The 21,206-nt window shown below is 30.8% G+C and overlaps 3 protein-coding genes across 3 annotated transcripts; 2 read left to right on the top strand and 1 right to left on the bottom strand.

Moving 5' to 3' along the window:
* Positions 1 to 457: 457 nt before the first annotated feature.
* Positions 458 to 2,533, top strand: LOC114179815 (UDP-glucuronic acid decarboxylase 2-like). Its single transcript, XM_028066279.1, has 5 exons — positions 458 to 1,240; positions 1,361 to 1,508; positions 1,629 to 1,708; positions 1,787 to 1,870; positions 1,949 to 2,533. Exons 1-5 carry the CDS (start codon positions 659 to 661, stop codon positions 2,333 to 2,335), a joined length of 1,281 nt encoding a protein of 426 aa, XP_027922080.1. The 5' UTR covers positions 458 to 658; the 3' UTR covers positions 2,336 to 2,533.
* A 1,436-nt stretch (positions 2,534 to 3,969) lies between these two features.
* On the top strand, positions 3,970 to 4,676 carry LOC114179814 (late embryogenesis abundant protein Lea5-like). Its single transcript, XM_028066278.1, has 2 exons — positions 3,970 to 4,155; positions 4,243 to 4,676. Exons 1-2 carry the CDS (start codon positions 4,079 to 4,081, stop codon positions 4,487 to 4,489), a joined length of 324 nt encoding a protein of 107 aa, XP_027922079.1. The 5' UTR covers positions 3,970 to 4,078; the 3' UTR covers positions 4,490 to 4,676.
* Positions 4,677 to 10,553: 5,877 nt separating this feature from the next.
* On the bottom strand, positions 10,554 to 12,195 carry LOC114179813 (uncharacterized protein DDB_G0271670-like). Its single transcript, XM_028066277.1, has one exon. The coding sequence runs from the start codon at positions 12,068 to 12,070 to the stop codon at positions 10,769 to 10,771; it is 1,302 nt and encodes a 433-aa protein (XP_027922078.1). The 5' UTR covers positions 12,071 to 12,195; the 3' UTR covers positions 10,554 to 10,768.
* Positions 12,196 to 21,206: the final 9,011 nt, after the last annotated feature.

Below are 21,206 nucleotides of genomic sequence, written 5' to 3'. Positions count from 1 at the left end.
AACTTATTAATAATTTATTGACTTAATTAATTAACACAACCCTTTAATATACACCGTAGGGTTTGATAATAGTTAGTCCAACACGAGTTTGATAAAATTATTGTTTGACAAAAAATAAAAATTAAAAAATGAATAAATTTAAGTGAACTAGTTTGATATGCGCGAAAGAATCGAAAACCAAGAAAAATAAAGAGTGAATGACTTTACGTTTACGTTCTTTCATGCAGGGGTCGTATTTTTTTAGAATTCTCTTTGACTATTTATATTTCTTACTTATTTTCATTGATTTTTATTTCCGTTAATTCTCTCTTTTTTTATTTTCTTCTTCCGAACAAAACAATACAAGAATAAAAATATATCCATGAAATGATGCGAGAGTAGTCGAAAATGAATTGGAAGGAACGAAAATATCTTAAATTGCATAAAAAGGTGTAGAAGTAATTATCATGTGTTATCACCATGTTCTTTTCAAAAAAGGAAAGCAAAAAAGAAGGAAAACCGAAAGTTGGAAACCTCAAATTTGTAAATCAAGGAAGAGAAGTTGAATGTTGGAGCGATTATAAAGCCCTCTTTCATGCTTCGCAATAAACATTCATCTCAATCTAACTATATACATTCAATTCACAGATTCCAGAGAAGAAAATAAAAATTTTAAAAAATGAGCTCCGAACTGATTCACAGAACGCAGACACCAGACTTCGCCCACCGGAACTCAGATTCGGCGCCTGAGTCCAATTGCCCACCCAAATCCACCAGCCGGATCGGTTACATGTTGCGCGAGCGTGTCCCCTTCCTCCTCGTCGGTGTGGCAATCGCCGCCGCCTTCTTCCATGTTCTACCTTCTCCATCCACCGTAGCAGCTCCTCACGACTCGCTCCTAGAGACCGAGTTGGCTCTGCCAACTCGCCGCGTGCTCATGGAAGAGCACACCGAAAAGAAGGGAAGGCTGCCTATCGGAGTGAAGGGCAGGAAGCAGAAGCGGATCGTGGTCACCGGCGGAGCCGGTTTCGTCGGAAGCCACCTGGTGGACCGTCTGATGGAAAGAGGGCACAGCGTGATCGTGGTGGATAACTTCTTCACCGGAAGAAAAGAGAACGTGCTGCATCACATGGGGAACCCCAACTTCGAACTCATCCGCCACGACGTCGTTGAACCCATCCTCCTCGAGGTTGACCAGATCTACCACCTGGCTTGCCCCGCTTCCCCCGTTCATTACAAGTTCAACCCCGTCAAGACCATCATATCCTTCCGAAATATTTTCTTACCTTCTTTTCCATTCACGTAATTGTTTCTTCATTTTTATTCTGATATTGGATCGGTTGAAATTGGAATCCTTGATTCTTATATGGTTGTGGAGCACAAGACTAATGTGGTTGGAACGCTGAACATGTTGGGTTTGGCAAAGAGAGTGGGTGCACGGTTTTTGCTTACCAGCACCAGTGAGGTGTACGGTGATCCTCTTCAGCATCCTCAGGCTGAGACCTACTGGGGCAACGTTAATCCCATCGGTAATCTCAATAATCCGCAGTAGTAGTAGTATTTTAATTACTCTTTTTCATTACGTGCAAGTTACTTTTTGTATCTTAATTTATGGTTGAATCGCACTGCATGCTGTGCTACTGCGACAGGTGTAAGGAGCTGTTACGACGAAGGAAAGCGCACTGCAGAGACTTTGGCAATGGACTATCACAGAGGCGCTGGCATCGAGGTTGGTTCTTCATAATCTCACGTTTTGGTTTTTGGTGCATGCCAGGTGTTCAACGAAATAAAAGAGTGTTGCGTGTAGGTGAGGATTGCTCGAATCTTCAACACCTATGGACCGAGAATGTGCATTGATGACGGGCGTGTAGTTAGTAACTTTGTTGCTCAGGTATTTGCATTGACATGACATTATTTATTTGGTTTTAAGTTATGACGAACCACTGAATAAATCTGAATTTGTGAGCAGGCGTTGAGGAAGGAGCCATTGACGGTTTATGGCGACGGAAAGCAGACAAGAAGCTTTCAATACGTGTCAGACTTGGTAGAAGGTTTAATGCGGCTGATGGAGGGGGAGCACGTTGGTCCTTTCAATCTGGGGAACCCTGGTGAATTCACGATGCTTGAACTTGCTCAGGTGGTGCAAGAGACCATAGACCCAAATGCAAAGATAGAGTTTAGACCAAATACAGAAGATGACCCACATAAGAGGAAGCCAGACATCTCAAAAGCCAAAGAGCTTCTTGGGTGGCAGCCCTCTGTTTCTCTCCGAGAGGGACTTCCTCTAATGGTATCTGATTTCCGGCAAAGATTGTTCGCTGACTCTAAACTAACAGGGGGCAAATCTGTAGTATAGATTCGTAGAAAACATCGCTCAAAATAAACATATATATACATATAACAACATTTAGCTGCAGTAGCTTATTGGAATTACATTAGATATGTATCTGTTAAATCAATGAGATATATGTACATCTGACACAAAAAATAAACACCAGCCCCTCAAAGGGAACAACGTACATTTTATTTGTTGTATTTCTATGTATTTCTCATTCATATATTGCACAATCTCTTCTTTCATATATTGCGTCTCCTTAATTAAAATTCTTACACTTTTTGCATGTGTTTAATTATTTTTTAATTATTCATATATGGTTTATAATTTTTTAGTAGATTGAATAGGGATTTGGTATCACTTTAGCCACAATCCTCAATGTGTATTATTATACTTTGAATTTAGAAATAAACTCAATAAATCAAAATATATCTCCCCCTCTTTAAAATAATACATAGAAGTAGATTAGATTAGGTACTAAACGTGTACCAGAATAAGAAATATGTCAAGATCTTAAAGGTGGCATGAGTTTATTTAAAGTAATTATCATCCTTATCATGGTTACGTTGAATTTTTAGAGTACTCTGTTGTCCGAAGCGGGTATGTTGGCAAAGAATGAATAAAATATTCACATAATTAACTTGGTGATGAAGATTTTATTTTTGTTATTTACAAATTAACCTGCTTCATTTATTTTTTATTATATTTAGTAAGTAACTAACCTGTTTGATAGTTATTAAAAAGAAGATTAAGTAATATTTTTATTCAATTTTGTTATTTTTTTATCACTACACCAATAGTGTAAATTATCTATAACTTTGTAAACTATCTATAGTCATTCTTTCTATGATCTCTTCTATTTATGTATTTTTTAAATTCATAAATCTTGAATTTAATATATTGTTTAAATATCAGTTTAATAAGTACATACTCTACATGATTCTACGTAATTTTATTGTTTAGTTCTCTGGCATAAAAAAATTAAAAAAACAATATTCATAAAAATCCATAATGACTGGCCCTTTGTTAGGTTAAAAGGAGGTTTCCATAAAGTTGTCCACAGTGTGTAGATATTATTTTTAATGTTTTAATTATATATATCCTTTGCACTGTTAAAAAACATGTTAGAACGTTTGTTTTAAAATTTGGATTAAATAGATTTTTGAATCTCAATATTCTGATATTTTTTTCAGTTTTATCTCACTATTTTAATGTTTTTAATTTGGTATCACTTTTTTAAAACTTGAATCAATGTAATTTCTTCTGCTAAATTAATGATAACCACAAAGACAATAACACTTCATATGAACAACAAATGACAAGTGATCTCTTATTATGTTAACGAAAAACACACCATAATACTATAACTAAAAAGCCTATTTACAATTTTCATCTGAATACATCACTAATAAAAAGATTAAACTGGTAACTAACGAAGTTGAAATATACTTTTATTTAAAATTAGTAGAAAAGGAAATGATTTTGAATTGATTAACATTTGACGATATTGCATGCATGAAGCAAGACGTGTCATGAGCAGGAAGAGCATGGATTAGGTGTTCCTACCAAATGGTTACACTTGGTTTTTCGCACATCCAATCACACCCCGATACGTACCACACTGTAATCATTGTCATCTATAAAAGGACCCAAACACCCTAAACACAGAGACACAGAGAGAGGAAGAAGACTCAAAGAAAGTGTGTGGTAGCTGCTGCGAAATCACACACTTAGGGTTTTCGCAGCAGCAAACTTATAAATAAGATGTCTCCTTCTCTCTCGCAAGCCAAATCTCTCCGTCTCCTTCTTCCTCAGTCTATCTCACTAATTCCTGTTCATCGGTTAGATCCATTTTTTTTTCTTTAAGAATATTTTCAATTTACATGTAAATATTTTTCTTCTACCCTAACACTTGCGTATTATCGTAGGCGAGGTTATGCAGTTGCGTCTGATGTTTCGGTAAGAGTTGGATTGGGTAATAATGTAGGGCGTAGGAGTGGAATCGTGGGAGGTGCAGAAGAAAAGCCTGTGACAAGAGATGGTGCAAAAGCCTATTCTGACTGGGCCCCAGACCCAATAACGGGTGACTACAGGCCCATCAACCACACCCCTGAAATTGACCCGGTGGAGCTCCGACGGATGTTGCTTAACCACAAGTTCAAATCGCCACAATAGACTTTTAAAACCATAATATCTCCAATTTTCACCTAGGATTTGGCTTGGCTTGGTAGGGTAATCTTGTGTTTTCGTACGTTAAACAGTTCGAGTTAAACTATGTCCTGTGTACTCGAAAAAAGTAGTTTTAAGTTAAATTATGATGTTTTTATAATATTTGTGCTATATTTAGTTTCTGCTTATCTAACTACGTTAAAGTGTAATAATGGGTTTTTTTTTGTTATTATGTTTCGAAAATGATGTTCCTGAAATAATGAATAATTAGTGTAATTTTATGGAAGGGTAAGAATGTAAAAGGGAATGGTGGTCCATGGCATGATGAGGGGAAGAATGAGAATAAGAGTGTGTTGTGTTTGTGAGTGAGTCACAGACTGTGTCTTCTTCCGCTTCTGTACTTTCCCATCAGAGGCTCGTGTCCCCATCATGATTCTTATCTTCCCCAAATTCACCTTCCTTCTTTCTCTTTTTACTTTCTTTCTTTTTCTCTTTTTAATACAATTATAAACCATTTTCTCTATTATATCTATTATTTCATCATCTGGTCTTTCACCGATTTAAACCGATTTTTTTTTTTCAAGAAAGAACTTATCTAATGTAATTTTTCTCATTTTATGACAAGTGTAAGTACTTCATCAATTATTATAGATAATTAAAAAGTAGATAATACAAATATTTAATACCACCATTTCGTTTCCTTCATTTAATAACTAATTCTATAAAAATTGTTCCGTACTTATTCTAAATTCTAATTATAACTGAGTGTCAAATTGATAGTCTATAACTAAAGATGAAATTTTAAAGAACTTTCCTGATTTACTTAAAATCAAATATAAAATAATGAACACTAAAATCAGAAAACAGTTTCTTTTGAACTTAGAAATTTAACCTTTAATTTATATTCGACTTTAAAAGTTAACATTTAATTTATAGTCGTTTTTAAAAAGTTAAAAACATTTAATTTATAAACAAAATATATACAAGACAAAGTAGTTATACAAAACCAGGACGGTACAATATATATTAGAAAAACATTTTAGTGTATTTTTATACGCAAAAAAATAAAACTACGAAATTAAAAAGTATAAAATGAAAAAAAATAAATAAATACAAGCTGACCGGTTAACTCTCCATAATAGGTCAAGATTCTTAGTCTGTGCTTCTTTAATGGGTCGGACCAAAATAAATTGGATTCTAATTTATCCTAATTTTACGTATAATTCAAAGGAAGCTTTTCTACTTCTCCCTTCATGTTTAGATGTTTCATCATTAATTCTATAATGATAATTACAGTTCCTACTTAACCTTAACACATTAAAATTATGTTGAAAAATAAAATCTTATTTAATTCTATAATAATCATTACAGTTCGATAATATATATCTCAATTTAATTGCAACTCTTAATTCGTACAATAATAAAAACCTTCCAAAATAAATAAAAAAGCATATTTAATTCTATAAAAATAATTTGAAATTATTTTATTTTATTTTATTGGTACATAATTATATTTTAGTAAACAACAATGTTTCTAGTCATTGTTCTTGAAAATTAAATATTATTCCTTCTGCATATTTTATTTTGCAACACCAACTTCCAAAATATCAAAACTCACAAATTGTACCATTAAGGGACTGATTTTAATATAATCATTTTGATTTCAATCCAATAAATATTTATCATAGATCAAAATTCACAAATTGTACCATTAAGGGACTGATTTTAATATAATCATTTTGATTTCAATCCAATAAATATTTATCATAGATCAAAATAAGCTTTAAAGATTTGGACTGACCTATGACCTAAGATATGTAGAAGGTCGACATCATGCATGTAGAAGGTCGACATCAAGAAAGGATAAGGATATGGACCAATCTTAAACAGATCTTAATGAAGATATAGATCGACTTTAAAGAAGGATATGGACTAGTCTTGGATCAATCTAGAGAAAAGATATGGACTAATTTTAGACCGACCTTGAGGAAGAATATAGAGGTAACGTCATTTCGATTTTTTGTTCTAGAGATAAGCGGGTTAATTTTCTACCTACTAGCTAGTCATACTATTAGTTGCAACAAGAATCCATCCATCCCCAAATTTTAAGGAGAGGTAAAAATTCGGGATGTGAACGATCTTTTTCCTGTCTATAAGGCCTGTTCTTTTAAGTAGATCTACTATTCAAGAAAATTGGAGAGGAAAATATAGAGGGTGATTACCTTGATCTTTTTGGGGTGATGCAAGGGAATGACAAAGATGGAATAGATGAATTACTAAAAAATTACATCCCACTATTGTTGAAGAGATTAGAAGGCAATGGATAAGAAATTACCACTTTATCCTCGTTATATTTGTTGTTAATAAATTTTTCAATAAAATTTTGTTTTCAGTTATTTGTTAATCATTTAATGAAATAGTAAAAAAATAATTTTAATTTATTCTAATTTTTCAATTTTGATATGTTTTTTTCTGTGTATTTACTTTAAAAATTTTAGATAGTGAAAATATTATTTACTTCAAAAATTTTAGATAACTTAATTTATTAATGTTTATCAATGTTAATTTTTAACAAATAAATATATGTAATTTTAATTTTAATTTATTAATAAAAATAAATAAAAATTTATTATTAATAAACATCTAAAAGTTAAAAATATAAAAACAATATATAATTCTATAAAATTTGAAGAAAAGAAAACAAATTTATTAAAAACTGTTACCTATTTTATTAACAAACATAATCAAATTAAAAAATATATTCATATCAAATAAACAAAAAAATTTATACTTCAAAGACTTAAAAACTATATATATATAAATTTAATTTCATACCAAATAAGTCTTATTATTCATTTTTTATAAATATATTTTTATTATTTCACACAATCAATAGAAATTAAATAAATGATTCTAAATGATTTATATAACATTTTATATTACTTTTAACATTAGTGATATTTTGGTAATCTCATTTTTTTATCTATTAATTTCTTTTCAATATGTCATATTACTCAATTCAATCATAAACTTTCACGAATTTCACTTTCTAATTTACTCTAAAATCACCTGTTAATCCCTTAAAAAGAACAACATCAACTTTATGTTGGCAGGGGGAGCTTTTCTTCTATAAACAAAGATCAATTTTGATGATGTCTACTTATCTAGGATAAAACATAGCTTGATCTAATTAGGGTATGCATTAGGAATTAGCTTTTCTTGTTCAATTGTATTTCAGGTTTGCTGTGTAACTCTGTATGCGATTAGCTCCTTGACTAAGAGATTAGTTGTGAGTAGTGTACTAAGTAAGTGAAAACATACTCACGATAATCGATTAGATAAATGGCTAATTGAATTAGTGACAGCAAAAACCTTAGTATAAAAGCTGTTTTGTAATCTGTTTTGGGTCTGGATTTTTTGGAGAGATTACGCTGTCTGCATCTGACAAAGAGCCATCTGATAGACACAAGAACTTCAGAAGATTCTGCAATTACCTAAGCACAGATCCAAGAATGTTTGATGGTTGACTCTACCATAATGGATCTTGCTTGATTCAAGAAGCTTCAAGTCAAATCTGCACAACATAGGTGTTTTCGTTTCTTGTTTTGTTTTCTGTATCTTTGTTTACAGTAGCTTCAGTGGTTGAAGTGTGGACCTAGGTGCAATTGTGTGGATGCATTGCTCCTAGGGGGAGTTCTTGATTGTTGAATCAAGTTCTTGGGTTCTTGGGGTTAGAATTACATAGGTGTGCTTGTAATTCTTGAAACCTTTGTGTTTAGTGGAATCCTCCTAAGTGCATTACTTAGGAGAAGACTGGATGTAGATTCGCCTTGAATCGAACCAGTATAAATTGTGTGTTTTGATTCCTCTTCTCTCTTTTAATCCTTCTTGGTTGTTTTAAAACAGTCCATTAACCCAGAACTGTGTGTTTGATTAACTAAGTTTTAAACCTTAAAGAATCCTTCAAGATTCACTTTAAACAAGTAAGAAACTCATTAATCAACACAGATCCACTTGTGGTTAAGAGTATTAGACAGATCCTTTTTAACACTTTATCCTTTAATCTTTGTCATCTCTTGTTTTTCCTCTCCTTCTAATCCTTCCTCTCAAAAGAACACAGCTTAAATAAGAAGGTCTCTCCCAAAAAAAATGACAAACTTTTTCTGAATTAATATCCCATTAAATTATGAAAGTCACAATTTATTTTTTGTTCACCTACATTTAGTTACGAAAATTTCTCCCGCATTTAGTTGCAGGAACAATCATATTTTTTTTAAAAGATTGAATGTGACGTCTATTAAGTCTTTCTTCTTCTTCATCTACACTATCTTTCTTCTCCTTTTCTCAAGCTTTTCTCAAGCTTCAACCTTTCTACAGATGTCAAAGACCCTATAACCTCCTCTTCCTACTTCTCTCTCCAACAAGAAGTCTATTTTTTTTCTCTTTCTTGTTTGGAAAAAGGTTTATTATCACAATCAAAACTTTTGAAGAACAAAATTTACTTTAAAGTAGGTCGAAATATTATAAATTTTATTTTAAGGTTGGCCAAATATTACCTATCACAACACAATTCTTCAAATCTTGAATGATAAAACTTAATACATCATTTTCCAACTTATCACTACAATAATCTAAACATTTTTAATAAAAAAAAAAAAATGAATGTTAGCCCGTAGTGTTAGAAATATTTTGAGGATTAGTTAGATGAATTACCATTGTTTGTAACAGAATAAAACAAATTACAATAGTATATGAGAGTTTTCATGACCATGTCCTATCGTGTTAGATTCATACACCAAAGATTAGATACTCCCAGGTGATTTAGGTATATTTTTCAATAATTTCATAACATGTTTTTGAAAGAGATGGCGAAGCAATTTGCATAAACGGTATCGACAAAAAAGTATGAAAGAGAGAAACACGCATGTAGAACCATAAGTCAATCATCCACTTAAAAACAAGACGACTAATCAAACACAATCATGAAAAAACAACAAAACAAGAAGAAGGAATATTGAAACACAAAGGAAGAAAAACACTTGCGCTCCCTCTGCTATTTTTATAATACATCAATGTATCAAACTCGATAAAAAAAATTTAACAATTTTCAGAAAACTCATTTTTATCGATTTCATAAACTGCATTTCAGGCATCATCAACGGTCGTCTGGTGTTTAACTTAATTAACCTTTCTTCGCCGTCCCGTAAAGGTAACTGACACCACCATTACTCCATTTTTCTCCACAAAAACAATACAGTGACCATGCATCTTCTTGGTTCCACCAGGTGTCCCTTTTACAAGTGTTGGTGTCCATTTGTGATGGATGAGATATAATAAATCCTTGGTTGTGTTCACACATCACCAATACCCTATACCCGTCCTTGAGAGCTATGACATGGTGCTGCTTCATGCACTTTCCTAGGCACATGATAAACCAGTGGCTTTCTACACAGCTATGCAAATGGAATACTCCAGATATAAATGCGTTAAACAATTACTAGCACTGCCAATTAGGTGTACACTACAACTTTCGAATAAATGCCACCACGCTCTGTAACTACAACATCATCTACTTCAATTCCAATCTCCTACTATACTACTACCCAGGACCACTTCACTTCTCTTCCAACCATCTTTCATCACCCAACTCTTCTTCAGTACAACATTTTTCAATCTACACACCGACTAATAATCATAAATTAATAGATGAAAGCTTATATTAAATTGCACACAACAGATAACATTCACTCACACCGAATCTATGCATATATCTCCACCACCTTCAAACATGTGTATGCATGTGAATAGTGATTTTGGCAAATAAAAAAAAAATTACACGTCTTTGCCGTAACACAAGTGTGGAGTGTGGAATGGAATAACAAGAAGGACGCCTAAAAATTACAACGTGCTGTCGCAGTTCAAACAAACCACGTGATGACAGAGAATTAAATGCATCGAGATTTTCTTCCCCTCTTCTCGACCACACTCCATTCCCTGCCACCAAGCCTTCTTCTCATTTGCGGAATCTGATCACAATTCACGAAGTATGCAGAGAATGGAATCATGAAAGAAACGGAAGAAGAAGAAGGAACTTGAATAGTATTAGATTACTAGTAATGAAGGAAAATTAACACTCATCCACAAGATAAACAAAGTAGTAATAGTAATAATAGACAGTGATTAACATTAACATCGTACTAATGTGTATAATAAACCAAGTTAAAGCTCCCAGATTTATACTCTCTTTTTGTTTTTTTCCCCTTTTCTTCTTTGCCCCTTCTGTTCTCAGCTTTTGACGGCGAGCAAGGAGGGTATGGCCGATAAGTTTGGCGCAGCATTCTTACCGTCATTGGCATCTCTAATGATATCTCTCCTATTACTCTCTTTGGAAGAGGGTTTGCCGCTGAAAGCTCTCATGGGACTCGCAAAAGCCCAACCCCAACTCCTACCCCTATTATGAGACAGTGCCACAGTCGCCGATTTCCCATTTGCGGCGTCGTCAGCAGAAGAAGACACCCAATAAGACGAGGAGGAAGACGAGGAAGAAGACGAAGTCATCATGAACCCACTAAACAATCCCCCGCACCTCACTCTCTCCTTCATGCAATGGTGGTGATGGTGATCGCCGCCGCCACGACTCACGGCGGCAGCGCCACCACCGGCCACCTTGGGCTTACCTTCACGCTGAGACTCCACCCTCCGGAGAGTGCAATCTCCGAAGCCGGTGGAAATCCTCTCGAAGAAGTCCCCGGAGAAGCTTCTGCTGCCACAGCCAACAGATCTGGATCTCGAAACCTTACGCTCCATGGAAGAAGTGGCATGGGCAGTGGGACTGTTACCGGTGTTGTTATTGGCGTCCTGTTGAACAACAATGTCAGTCCTGAGAGAAGAAGCAGAGGAGGTGTTTTCCTTGGGGTTGACAGAAGCAGTTCCCGGTGCGGAGTTAATGGTAGAGATCCTGGGCGGGTGGCTGATGTTGATGTTGGTGTTGGTGCTGGACTCTGTGAAGCTCTTGGAGTTGAGTTTCTTGGATGACTTGGAAGAGAGGTAGAGAAAGGACCAGAAGCCGTGTCTCTTCCTGGGACTGAAATCCTGGTCGTGGTCGGCGTCGAGGAAGGAGTGGTTTCTGCGGGGCGTGGCGGTGGACTTGCTGCGCTTGAGAACGAGGTGGGAGGATGCATTGGGCGAGGGCTTCTTCTTCTTGTTCTTGGACAAGAGAAAAGGGAGGCGGGTTCTGCGGGCGTAGTAGTGGTGGTAGTGGGAGTGGGGGAGGGAGGAGGAGGAGGAGGAAGAGGAAGGTGCGGGTGGTGAGGTGGCGGTGGGAGGGAGAGAAGGGCGCGTGGCGGAGGAGGAGGGTGGTCGGTCGGATCTGAAAGAAGGGGAGGAGGAAGAGGAGGAAGGAGCGTGGATGGGGAGAGGGAAGGAAGAGGAAACAAGCTTGCCGAGCTTCTCCTGGAGGCAGAAGGCGCAGATGGCACCTGGGTTGTTTCGGAAAGGGTGGTCGGTGCACTGCATTCCGTCGGAGATGTCGTGGTCCTCTCCGACGCCGACTCTTCCTCCTCCGCCTCCTTTCATGGGTTGTTCCATGTGAATGATGGGAGTGAGAGAAATGAAAATGAAAATGAAAAGAATGAGTATTGTAGCATTGAAAAGAGTAGCGTAGGGTAGTGGAACAGGGGAGACTCCCCAGGAGCACGTGGAATACTGACTTCTTCATCTATTAAAAAAGACTGAAAGAGACAAACGAAGGGAAACCCAACTCCTGTGAATCAATACCATCATTATTTTTTTTTTTTTACTTCATGAGACACTGCCACCTCATCCCTCCCAAAACCACTTCCACATATATTTTCCTTCTTTTCATTTATCCTTCAATTTTACATCTTTATTCCTATTTTATTTTAATATCCATTTTTCACCTTTTGTTTTCCTCTACCAAACACCATATATTTCTTTTAACACGTGCAGATTAATGTTTATAGTTTTTATCACACTATTTCCTATAAAAAAAATCCGCCTGCTTCTTTATATACGACTTTATATTGTTTTTTCAAAATATTTTATCTTTGTTTTGATATTTAACACAAGGAAAAAGGACAAAATAGAAAAGTACGTTAAAAATTAGTTCCTTCTTTTTTCTAATATGTTGTGTTGATTCAAAGGGACAAACAATCTTCTAAACTTAATAAACTACCCGGTTGGGTTAATGTCGTATACTACCATCATTGGTTCCATTTTTTTTTTCTTTGGTAAAAAAATTGTACATTGATAAGAATTTGAGGGAGAATGGGGTTTGATGAGAGATGGGAAAAAAATGTTAAGACAAATTTTCTGGTAATGATATGCAGAGTTGTTCAGTAATGACCAGTAGAATTATATGTACGTTAAAGATTAAAGATCTTTTTTTGGTAAGGAAGCTACAAGTCAATTGGTTTTGTAAAGTAATTGTTGAATTGTTTGAAAATTGAAGAAAAATCCAAAGGAGAAAAGACAAAGGCAAGGGCATCATGGTGACAGTGATAAAAATAAGGGGTTTTTGCCTTTATTGGTGCTGTATGAATGAGAATGATGATAATTATGAGAAGATAAACATCCAACCTACTTTGAAGTTATGTTGGCTGATCAATTTTGCATTATTAAGCCTCACGGAAAAATAAGGACAATAGCAAAATAATTCCTTAATTCCATCCATGAAGATCAAATCCTCCACCACCTATGGACTTTCAACTCTCATAATTTTGTTTACACTTTCTTTTTTATGAATCATCACTGTATATTTTCTTAGTGAATTATTTTTTTTTTAGATATTTCGTGTTAATAATGTATATCTCCATGTGTTTGAGCAAGCGAATTCGATGTGGTATAATTTTGTCAGTTTTCTCTTTTGTGTATATTCAAATAACACTGAACTTTGGGGAGAGTATCTTATCATATGTACAACGATATGCATATTCTTATTATATCTGAGAGAGTTTGTGTAATACACCAGTGTATGTGAATTATTTATGTTATGTATTAAAGTTTTTGATAATATATTATGATGATCCATGTTGTAAAAGTGTTGGAATGATGCTTGATGGAGCACAAAGTCAACATTCTTATGTGGGTGTTATAAGGAAGAAAATGATGAAATGGCTTGTAAAAGTTTAGACAGAAAAACGGTATCTAATGTCTCAATAATTCTTTGAAGAAGGACAGTGTTGTAGGTGATGGAGCAATGTTGGAAAAGTTAGGTTCATAAAGTGGGAAAATCCATCTGAGGAAGTGAAAAAGAAGGACCACAAAATTTTTGTGTGTAAAAGGTGCATATTCAATTCATGATAGTCACAAAGGGACACGAAAAAAAGATTGTGATAGCTAATCATATTAAACTACCTCATACTTGAAAAAAAACATTGCATGCTATCATATCAAATCAAATATTTGTTGACGCAACTTTTTCAAGTTACCATCTTTTTATCCTCAGAAACTTACTATTTCTTATATCAAATGAAATATTTTGTGAGTAAAATATGTTTCTGAAATTACATGTTGGATACGTTAGATGTGACTGGGACCCAATTGATAAAAACGAATTTTGATGGTTCTGTACATTTATGTCTGTCTGCAGTATTTTGGGATTATTTTTGGTATTCCTCGGCTGCAGCAACTATACATTCATGTCTTTCAGAAATATTCTCAATGAATATTGTGAAACAGCAGTCCTTTGATGTCACTGTATCTGAATAAAAAGAATTGGAAAAAGGAGAGGAATGAGTTGGTGATAACTTATGAAGGGGAATTGCAAAAGTGTGGTGGTTAAAAAATAATTCACCTCTACCCAACTAAGTGGCACCATGATGGTAAATTATTTAGATATTTAGGATGTCAGAAATGAGTTAGAAGTATGGCATCATGATGCTAAATTATTTAGATACTTAGGATGTCAAAAATGAGTTAGAAGTCTAACTCAATCTCACAAACCGATTTTTATTATAAAGTTTGCATTTTATTTATATATTATAAAATTGTCTGATTTTTAGTCGATGTGAGACTTCTGATACACTCTCATACCATGTTAGAAGTGAACTTTAAATCTAATTCAATTCTACAAAACCAGTTTGCAAAGTGAAATTTGCGTACTACTTTTATATATTATGAAATCGTCTTGTCTCTAATCGAATGAGATTTCCAACAATATAGATAAATAAATTCATCATTACTTCATTTCATTAAATTACCTTAATAATATTTGTCTGCTTTTGTATAATATAATTTATTTGTTTTTACTTTTATTTTAATAAATGTGCAATTTTGAACGACTTCTACCTTTCTCTCAATAGAATGAATGTTATTGTCCTCTTATTAACATATCTTAAAATTTCATACAGAAAAGGGAAAATATTGTAAAAATTATTATGTATTTTTCTTTGTTAATTAGAATGTATTTTAATGGTTGAGGCTCACATCACATCCTTAATAATATCTACTCCATAAACTATGACATATTTGAATAGAGTTCTAAACACAATTAACCCGATTTTTAAAATAAAACATTAGTCAAAATGTTCATATATATTTGAAACATTATCAAGTAACATAATAGTTCTAATAAACTTATTAAAATATGTTTTGAATGATTTTGTAAAAGAATTTATATTTCACTTTCTTTTTATTTGATACAACATCTCCAACATAAAAAATTATTGTTAAGTTATTATATCTATATTTTTTCTTTTTTCTCTTTAATTTTAAGAGTAAAAATTATTAAAAAGTCAAATACGAATTCAAAGGCTTTTGAAAAGTTTGAATGACTTGTAAGAAAAAGAAAATACTTATAAGTACTTAGTCTCAAAATTTAAGATTTCAAGTTTTGGTTAGATGTGATGTTATGAGATTTTATATGGACAATTCAAACCTCATTAGTAATAATCTTCTCTTAGAAATATTAAGAGTGGTATCACAAGCACCTAATTTTAAGATTTTTTTTTTTTTTTAATTCGTGTGGTGCTGTTAACTTAAACCTTATTATTGGTAAATTTTTGTTATTCTCCTGTTATAAAATTCCAACAAAATTTATATATTAATTAGATTAAGGTATGTTTTAGTTTTCATCCTATAGTTAAAAATAATCCTAATTTTTATATTTTAATAAATATATTTTAAATTTGATATCAATGTTTTTCTTTAATCAATTCGAAAGCAATTAATTAATTTTGGACAACTAATTTGTTCGATTTTATAAATTAAAAACACAAATTTGGTACTATAATAAGTATAAATGCATTGTTATTAAAATATAATAAAACCTTAAAATATTCTCCACAACTTTAAACATGTAATATTATTTATTTTTTCTCTTCTTCTCTCTTTCTCCCGTGTATAGAAGATTCCATAAAATATAAAATTGTATTATCTTCCAACCAAGAGTCAATCCAATGAAAAAAAAATTTGATGCCTTTTTTTTTCCTTTCTTTTTATCTTTTCTTTAATATAATAATATACTTTTATTGTTTTTATTGATATGGAAAACTATGACATTTTAAATAAAAATACACTAAAATACATTTTTTATCGTTTATTTTATTTAAAAAATCATCTTGATCGATTTTCTTACTAAAATCATTATAATTTTTAACTAGGTGACAATTTTAAATCATTACAAAGTTTTATCATATAAGAAAAATATTCATAAATGTAATGTATTCATTATAATATATATATATATATATGGTTAGATGTGTGAATTTTGATGTGTTTAAGCAAAAGCAAGATAGAGAATTTTGGGAGTCTCTTCATTTCCCTTTATTTGATTCTGATGTTGTCTTCCCAAAATTCACATCATTTTTCATTCAAAAGTTACTTTCACTTATGTCACTATGTGTCCCCATCTCTGCATTTTTTTTCTCTCATCCCACTTCCACATCCTTACAAAATAACTGGACCAATTTTAATTCCAACTCCCTCATCTCATACATTTTATTTTAAGAACCCTAAATTCTTGTAAATTTTCCTCAACTCAAACATAGTGTGTTTTGAAAGTTTAAGATAATGATGATCCATGAGGACAAAAAATGATTGATGATTTTTGACATTGATGATGTTACTAATATGGCTCAACATGTTGCTTCAGCTGACAGATCACACAAAGAAGAGAAGAAAAATTTTCTTTCCTTTATAATGCAAGGAATTATTAAGGTACTGTGAAACCCAGCATTATATGTTATTCCAAACCAAGAAGTACACTGTTGTTCTATAGTGATTTTGACATTTCTTCACTGCAATAAACAACACATTATGTGTGTCTCATATCACATCATTCCAATTCTTTATCTCAATGCTTACTTACTACTATCACTTAATTACACAAATTTATTTTTTTATCAAATATTTATTTATTTTAGCATCATGCTTATTATAAATACTTCATTTTTATTATTTATGATGGAAATGTTTGTAAATGTCTCCCTCCTATATGTTATGATTTAATGAAAGCAATAATTGCACTATGATGGGAAAAAAAGAGAGGAAAAAGTGTTAGGAGTAAATAAATAAAAGCATAATAAATAGAAGTAAAAGAGAAAAGGTTATGAAATTGAGTGTGAAAGAGAAGTGTGGGAAGGTAAAAGCGGAAGAAAAGGGAAGAGTGGTAGCTTTGGGGAACAATGGCATTAAAAGCTTACCATAAACTCAACAACAACAAAATTGTATTTCACCTGCGGATCTAAATCACTTCAAACTTTTTTCTTCTTCTATTTCACTTCACTTTTACTTCTCAATCTTCTCTAAATTTCAATCTTCACTTGTACTCCGTTCTTATCCCAAGTGGTTGAAGATGTATTTGTTTGTGATGCCTACCAACTTTATTCTCTTCTCTCTTGTACTTTCTAATATATCCAATCTTCTCAACTCATGTTTTTCTTTGTTACCTTGCTTCCATCGTCTCTATTCTCATGCAAATAAACATAAGGGTTAAACTATTCATTAATTTAGTTTTATATTTTAAAAAAAGAGTTTATGTTTTAGTATCTAATATATTTTAGTTTATGTATACTATTTTCTTATTTTTATGGATTCTATCATCTAAACTCGTATAGTAACAAAAGCAATTAAAATAGTACTTATAAAAATATAAGAGCTAAAAAAGAAAGTTTATCCACACCTAAACAAAATAACCAATTTTAAAGTCTATTAAATAAACATGTAATTTAGCATAAGATTAAAGTGGTAATTTATAGTAATTTTTTTCGATCTCATAAATCCATAGTAATGGAAAAACAGAAAGAACTTATTGTGGAGTAAAGATGTGACGAGGGTTTTAAGTTGTTTATATATCTGATTCTTTCACAAAACTCGAAAAGTAATATAAAATTTTGTTGAACCATGCGGATGAAAGTTTAAAATATATTATTAAAATACATTATTAAAAAAACTTAAATATATTTTTAATATTAAATTTATATGTAAATTTAAAAATTGTTTTTTCTTAAATTTTGTTTTTTTTAACTTTATATGAATAAATATAATTTTTTAATATAATAAATATTATTTTTTACGTGTTAAATATATCTTCAACTCATATTTAAGGTAAAACTTTTTAAATAGTATGAAACGTCAATTTAAAATATTTAACACGTAAAAATATTTTAAAAAAATTTACAGAAGTGGTTTAAAATGACTATCGTTATTCATTGTCATAGTTTGAATATATTAAAGTTTGAAATATTAAAAATTTTCAATTTTAATTCAAAAGTTAAAAACAAAAAATATATTTAACTTAAAAAAAATTCCTCTTCTAAACTTGTTTTGTGTTTTAATATGGTGATGAAGATGAAATTTTCATACCGAACACAGGAAGGTAAGAAAAGTAGAAGTTTTTTGTTTTAAAGAAGCGTAATGCAGTTTTTATGGTTGAGTAGATGTTGCAGTTGATGATTTTATTATTCATAAATATTTCATTATGATTTTGTTAGTACGTTAGCTCATTTATTAAGTTGTCTACCTCAAACTTATCATCATTGTACTTCTCTTCAATTCCCTCTTTATGTTCTGCTTTTAACAAAATTTTCTTTTCTCCTCTCACTTCCATGGAGATATTTCACTTTTCAACAATGTTCCATTAAGAAATACAAAAACATACAGCTTCAACCATTTTCTTCTACAAGTAATTACTGTTTAAGAAAATAACAGAAGCTATAAAATAGTTTTTTATTTATTTTTGCATGTGACATAAACGTGCATAGTTGAATTGATGAGAGAAGTATGATAATGCATTTAGATATAATCAATTTAAATATTAAATATATTTTTATTATTAACAATTAATTGTATTTAATGAGAGCATACATCACTCAATAAGGTAGAAAAGCACTAGTTCTTTCTCCCAGGGGTCTTTCAAATTTACGTAGATGAATAGTTAACTTTGTTTACTTTCGTTTACAATGATTTAAGGTTAAGTTTATATTCACGTTGGAGGAATTATTATTTGAGGAGACCGATCGACGGATGAACACCTTGTTCATTTTATGGGATTTGTCCGTGAATGCGAACACGGACGTGCGTGATATCGAAAATTCACAATCCACTCACTCACCAAGAGATTTACAGGTAAACAATAGTATTTTTGTAATTTTACAAGAATAACTTTATCATATGTGGTGGGGAATGATGTGAGTGAAGAATTCTATCCTAGCAAAGTTGAAACGGATCTAAGACATAGCTTAAGAGAAGGGATCTCATCCCACATCACTTGAATCCAATCCCACATCATTTTGTTTTCTTCAATTTTAGTGGTTAAAAAATATTAACAAAATAAATTTACTCATACAAATATCAAATTATATTACTTATTACATAAAGGGCAAAATAAGAATCTAATCAATACTTATATTAAAAGATATTTTTTAATTTATCACATCAATCAAATTTTTCACAAAATTTTATGAAATTTATTTTCAAATCTACATATAATCACCTCTAAATTCCTTAAAAAAAAACACATAATTCACTCTCAAATCGACTCAAACACATTCATTCCCTCTCTCTCAAATCCTCTCCCTCAAGTGAACATAACATAAAAGAAAATGAAAGAATGAATTTGTGAGATAGTGTACAAAATTCATCTCCCATAAATTACAAAAATTTACGATGATAAACAATATTTTAGAGTTTTAATCTCATCTTCTAAGTGCTTTATTTTTATCCATATTTCGAATATTGATAATATATATATATATATATATATATATATATATAATCTTTTCTTCAAATATTTATATGTATACATATATTATTAAAAATTATATATTTTTTTATTATATGTATAATGATAATAAATAACATATAGTAATTAGATATAATAGCAAATAATAAAATTTATCTATATAATAATTAATAATAATAAAATAAATTATTAATAATAATTTTAAACAATATAATTGTTATAAAAATAACAATACTAATTTAATATAATTTAAATTTTTATTAATTTTTTAAAATTTATCAAATAATAGTTTTAAATTTTAATATTTTGACTAATTTAAAAATTACTTCATATATTTATAAGGGTATTTTAATAATTTTTAATTTTTATCTATTATAAATTGTTATTTTATCTCATATCACTCAAATCATTTACTCACAAAATTTATTTTCAAATCCACTCACTTTACCTTCTAAATTCACAAAAAAAAAAACACACAAATATTTATCCACACAAATTCATCTTCATACTCTCCTCCAAATTCATTCCTTAAAGAGAACACAACCTAACACAATGTTCTTTTGTGCATATAATATTGTTGAAGCTAATTTGAAAAGACAATTAGAATTTAAAATTATGTTCGTTTAAGAGGATGAACGCAGATTTACACAGACAAATTTGTAAACTTATCTCAGAAATCAATTCTCCACATACGAAAAATTTCATGAATAGATTAACTTTTACCATTTTCTCCTCATATTTTACTATCATATTAAAATTACTAATAATTATTATATATATATATATATATATATATATATATATATATATTATTTATTATTATTATTATTATTATTATTATATATGTTATAATATATTTGTTATGTAACCATATATATATATATATATATATATATATAATAAATTATAATAATAAATAATATATAACATACTTATATATTTAATAATAATTATTAATAATTAAAATATTTATATAATATTCTTAAAATATTATTAAAAATATAATGATTAATATATTAATATATAATAACTAATAATATATAAAATTATTATTATTATTAATTAATTAAAGTATATTATAATTAATAATTATTATAATATTGTTAATATATGTAGATATTATTATTAGTTTATATATATATATATATATATATAATTTATATAATTAAAATATTCTTAAATTTTAACTTTTTTAATTTATTTAATTATAATTTTATTAAATTTTTATTATGAATGATGTTTGGTAAATTTTAAGTTTTATCTATTATAACTTTTTTTAATCTATCATATCAATCAAATCACTCATTAATTTTCATAAAATTATCTTCAAATTTATCTTCTAAATCTACTAAAAAGAACACACATTCATTCCTTCAAATCCACACAACTCCATATTCACACTCTCCTCTAAACTCATCTCATCAAACAAACATTGCCTAGGTAGTGTTCCTTTCGGTGGATTATAAGAATCCGCTGATTTGCGTGGACGGATAATACACGTTCTTCGTGTTCTTTTTTAAC

Source organism: Vigna unguiculata, chromosome 3 (genome assembly GCF_004118075.2).
Source record: "Vigna unguiculata cultivar IT97K-499-35 chromosome 3, ASM411807v1, whole genome shotgun sequence".
Lineage (NCBI taxonomy): Eukaryota > Viridiplantae > Streptophyta > Magnoliopsida > Fabales > Fabaceae > Vigna > Vigna unguiculata.
This window is presented reverse-complemented; position numbering and strand designations above follow the sequence as displayed.

Coding starts and splice junctions, on each gene's coding strand:
- LOC114179814 (XM_028066278.1), top strand. CDS start 4,079: ATGTCTCCTTCTCTCTCGCAAGCCAAATCTCTCCGTCTCCTTCTTCCT. Junction 4,156..4,242: donor TCACTAATTCCTGTTCATCG/GTTAGATCCATT, acceptor GTATTATCGTAG/GCGAGGTTATGCAGTTGCGT.
- LOC114179813 (XM_028066277.1), bottom strand. CDS start 12,070: ATGGAACAACCCATGAAAGGAGGCGGAGGAGGAAGAGTCGGCGTCGGA.
- LOC114179815 (XM_028066279.1), top strand. CDS start 659: ATGAGCTCCGAACTGATTCACAGAACGCAGACACCAGACTTCGCCCAC. Junction 1,509..1,628: donor GGGCAACGTTAATCCCATCG/GTAATCTCAATA, acceptor CTACTGCGACAG/GTGTAAGGAGCTGTTACGAC. Junction 1,871..1,948: donor TTAGTAACTTTGTTGCTCAG/GTATTTGCATTG, acceptor ATTTGTGAGCAG/GCGTTGAGGAAGGAGCCATT.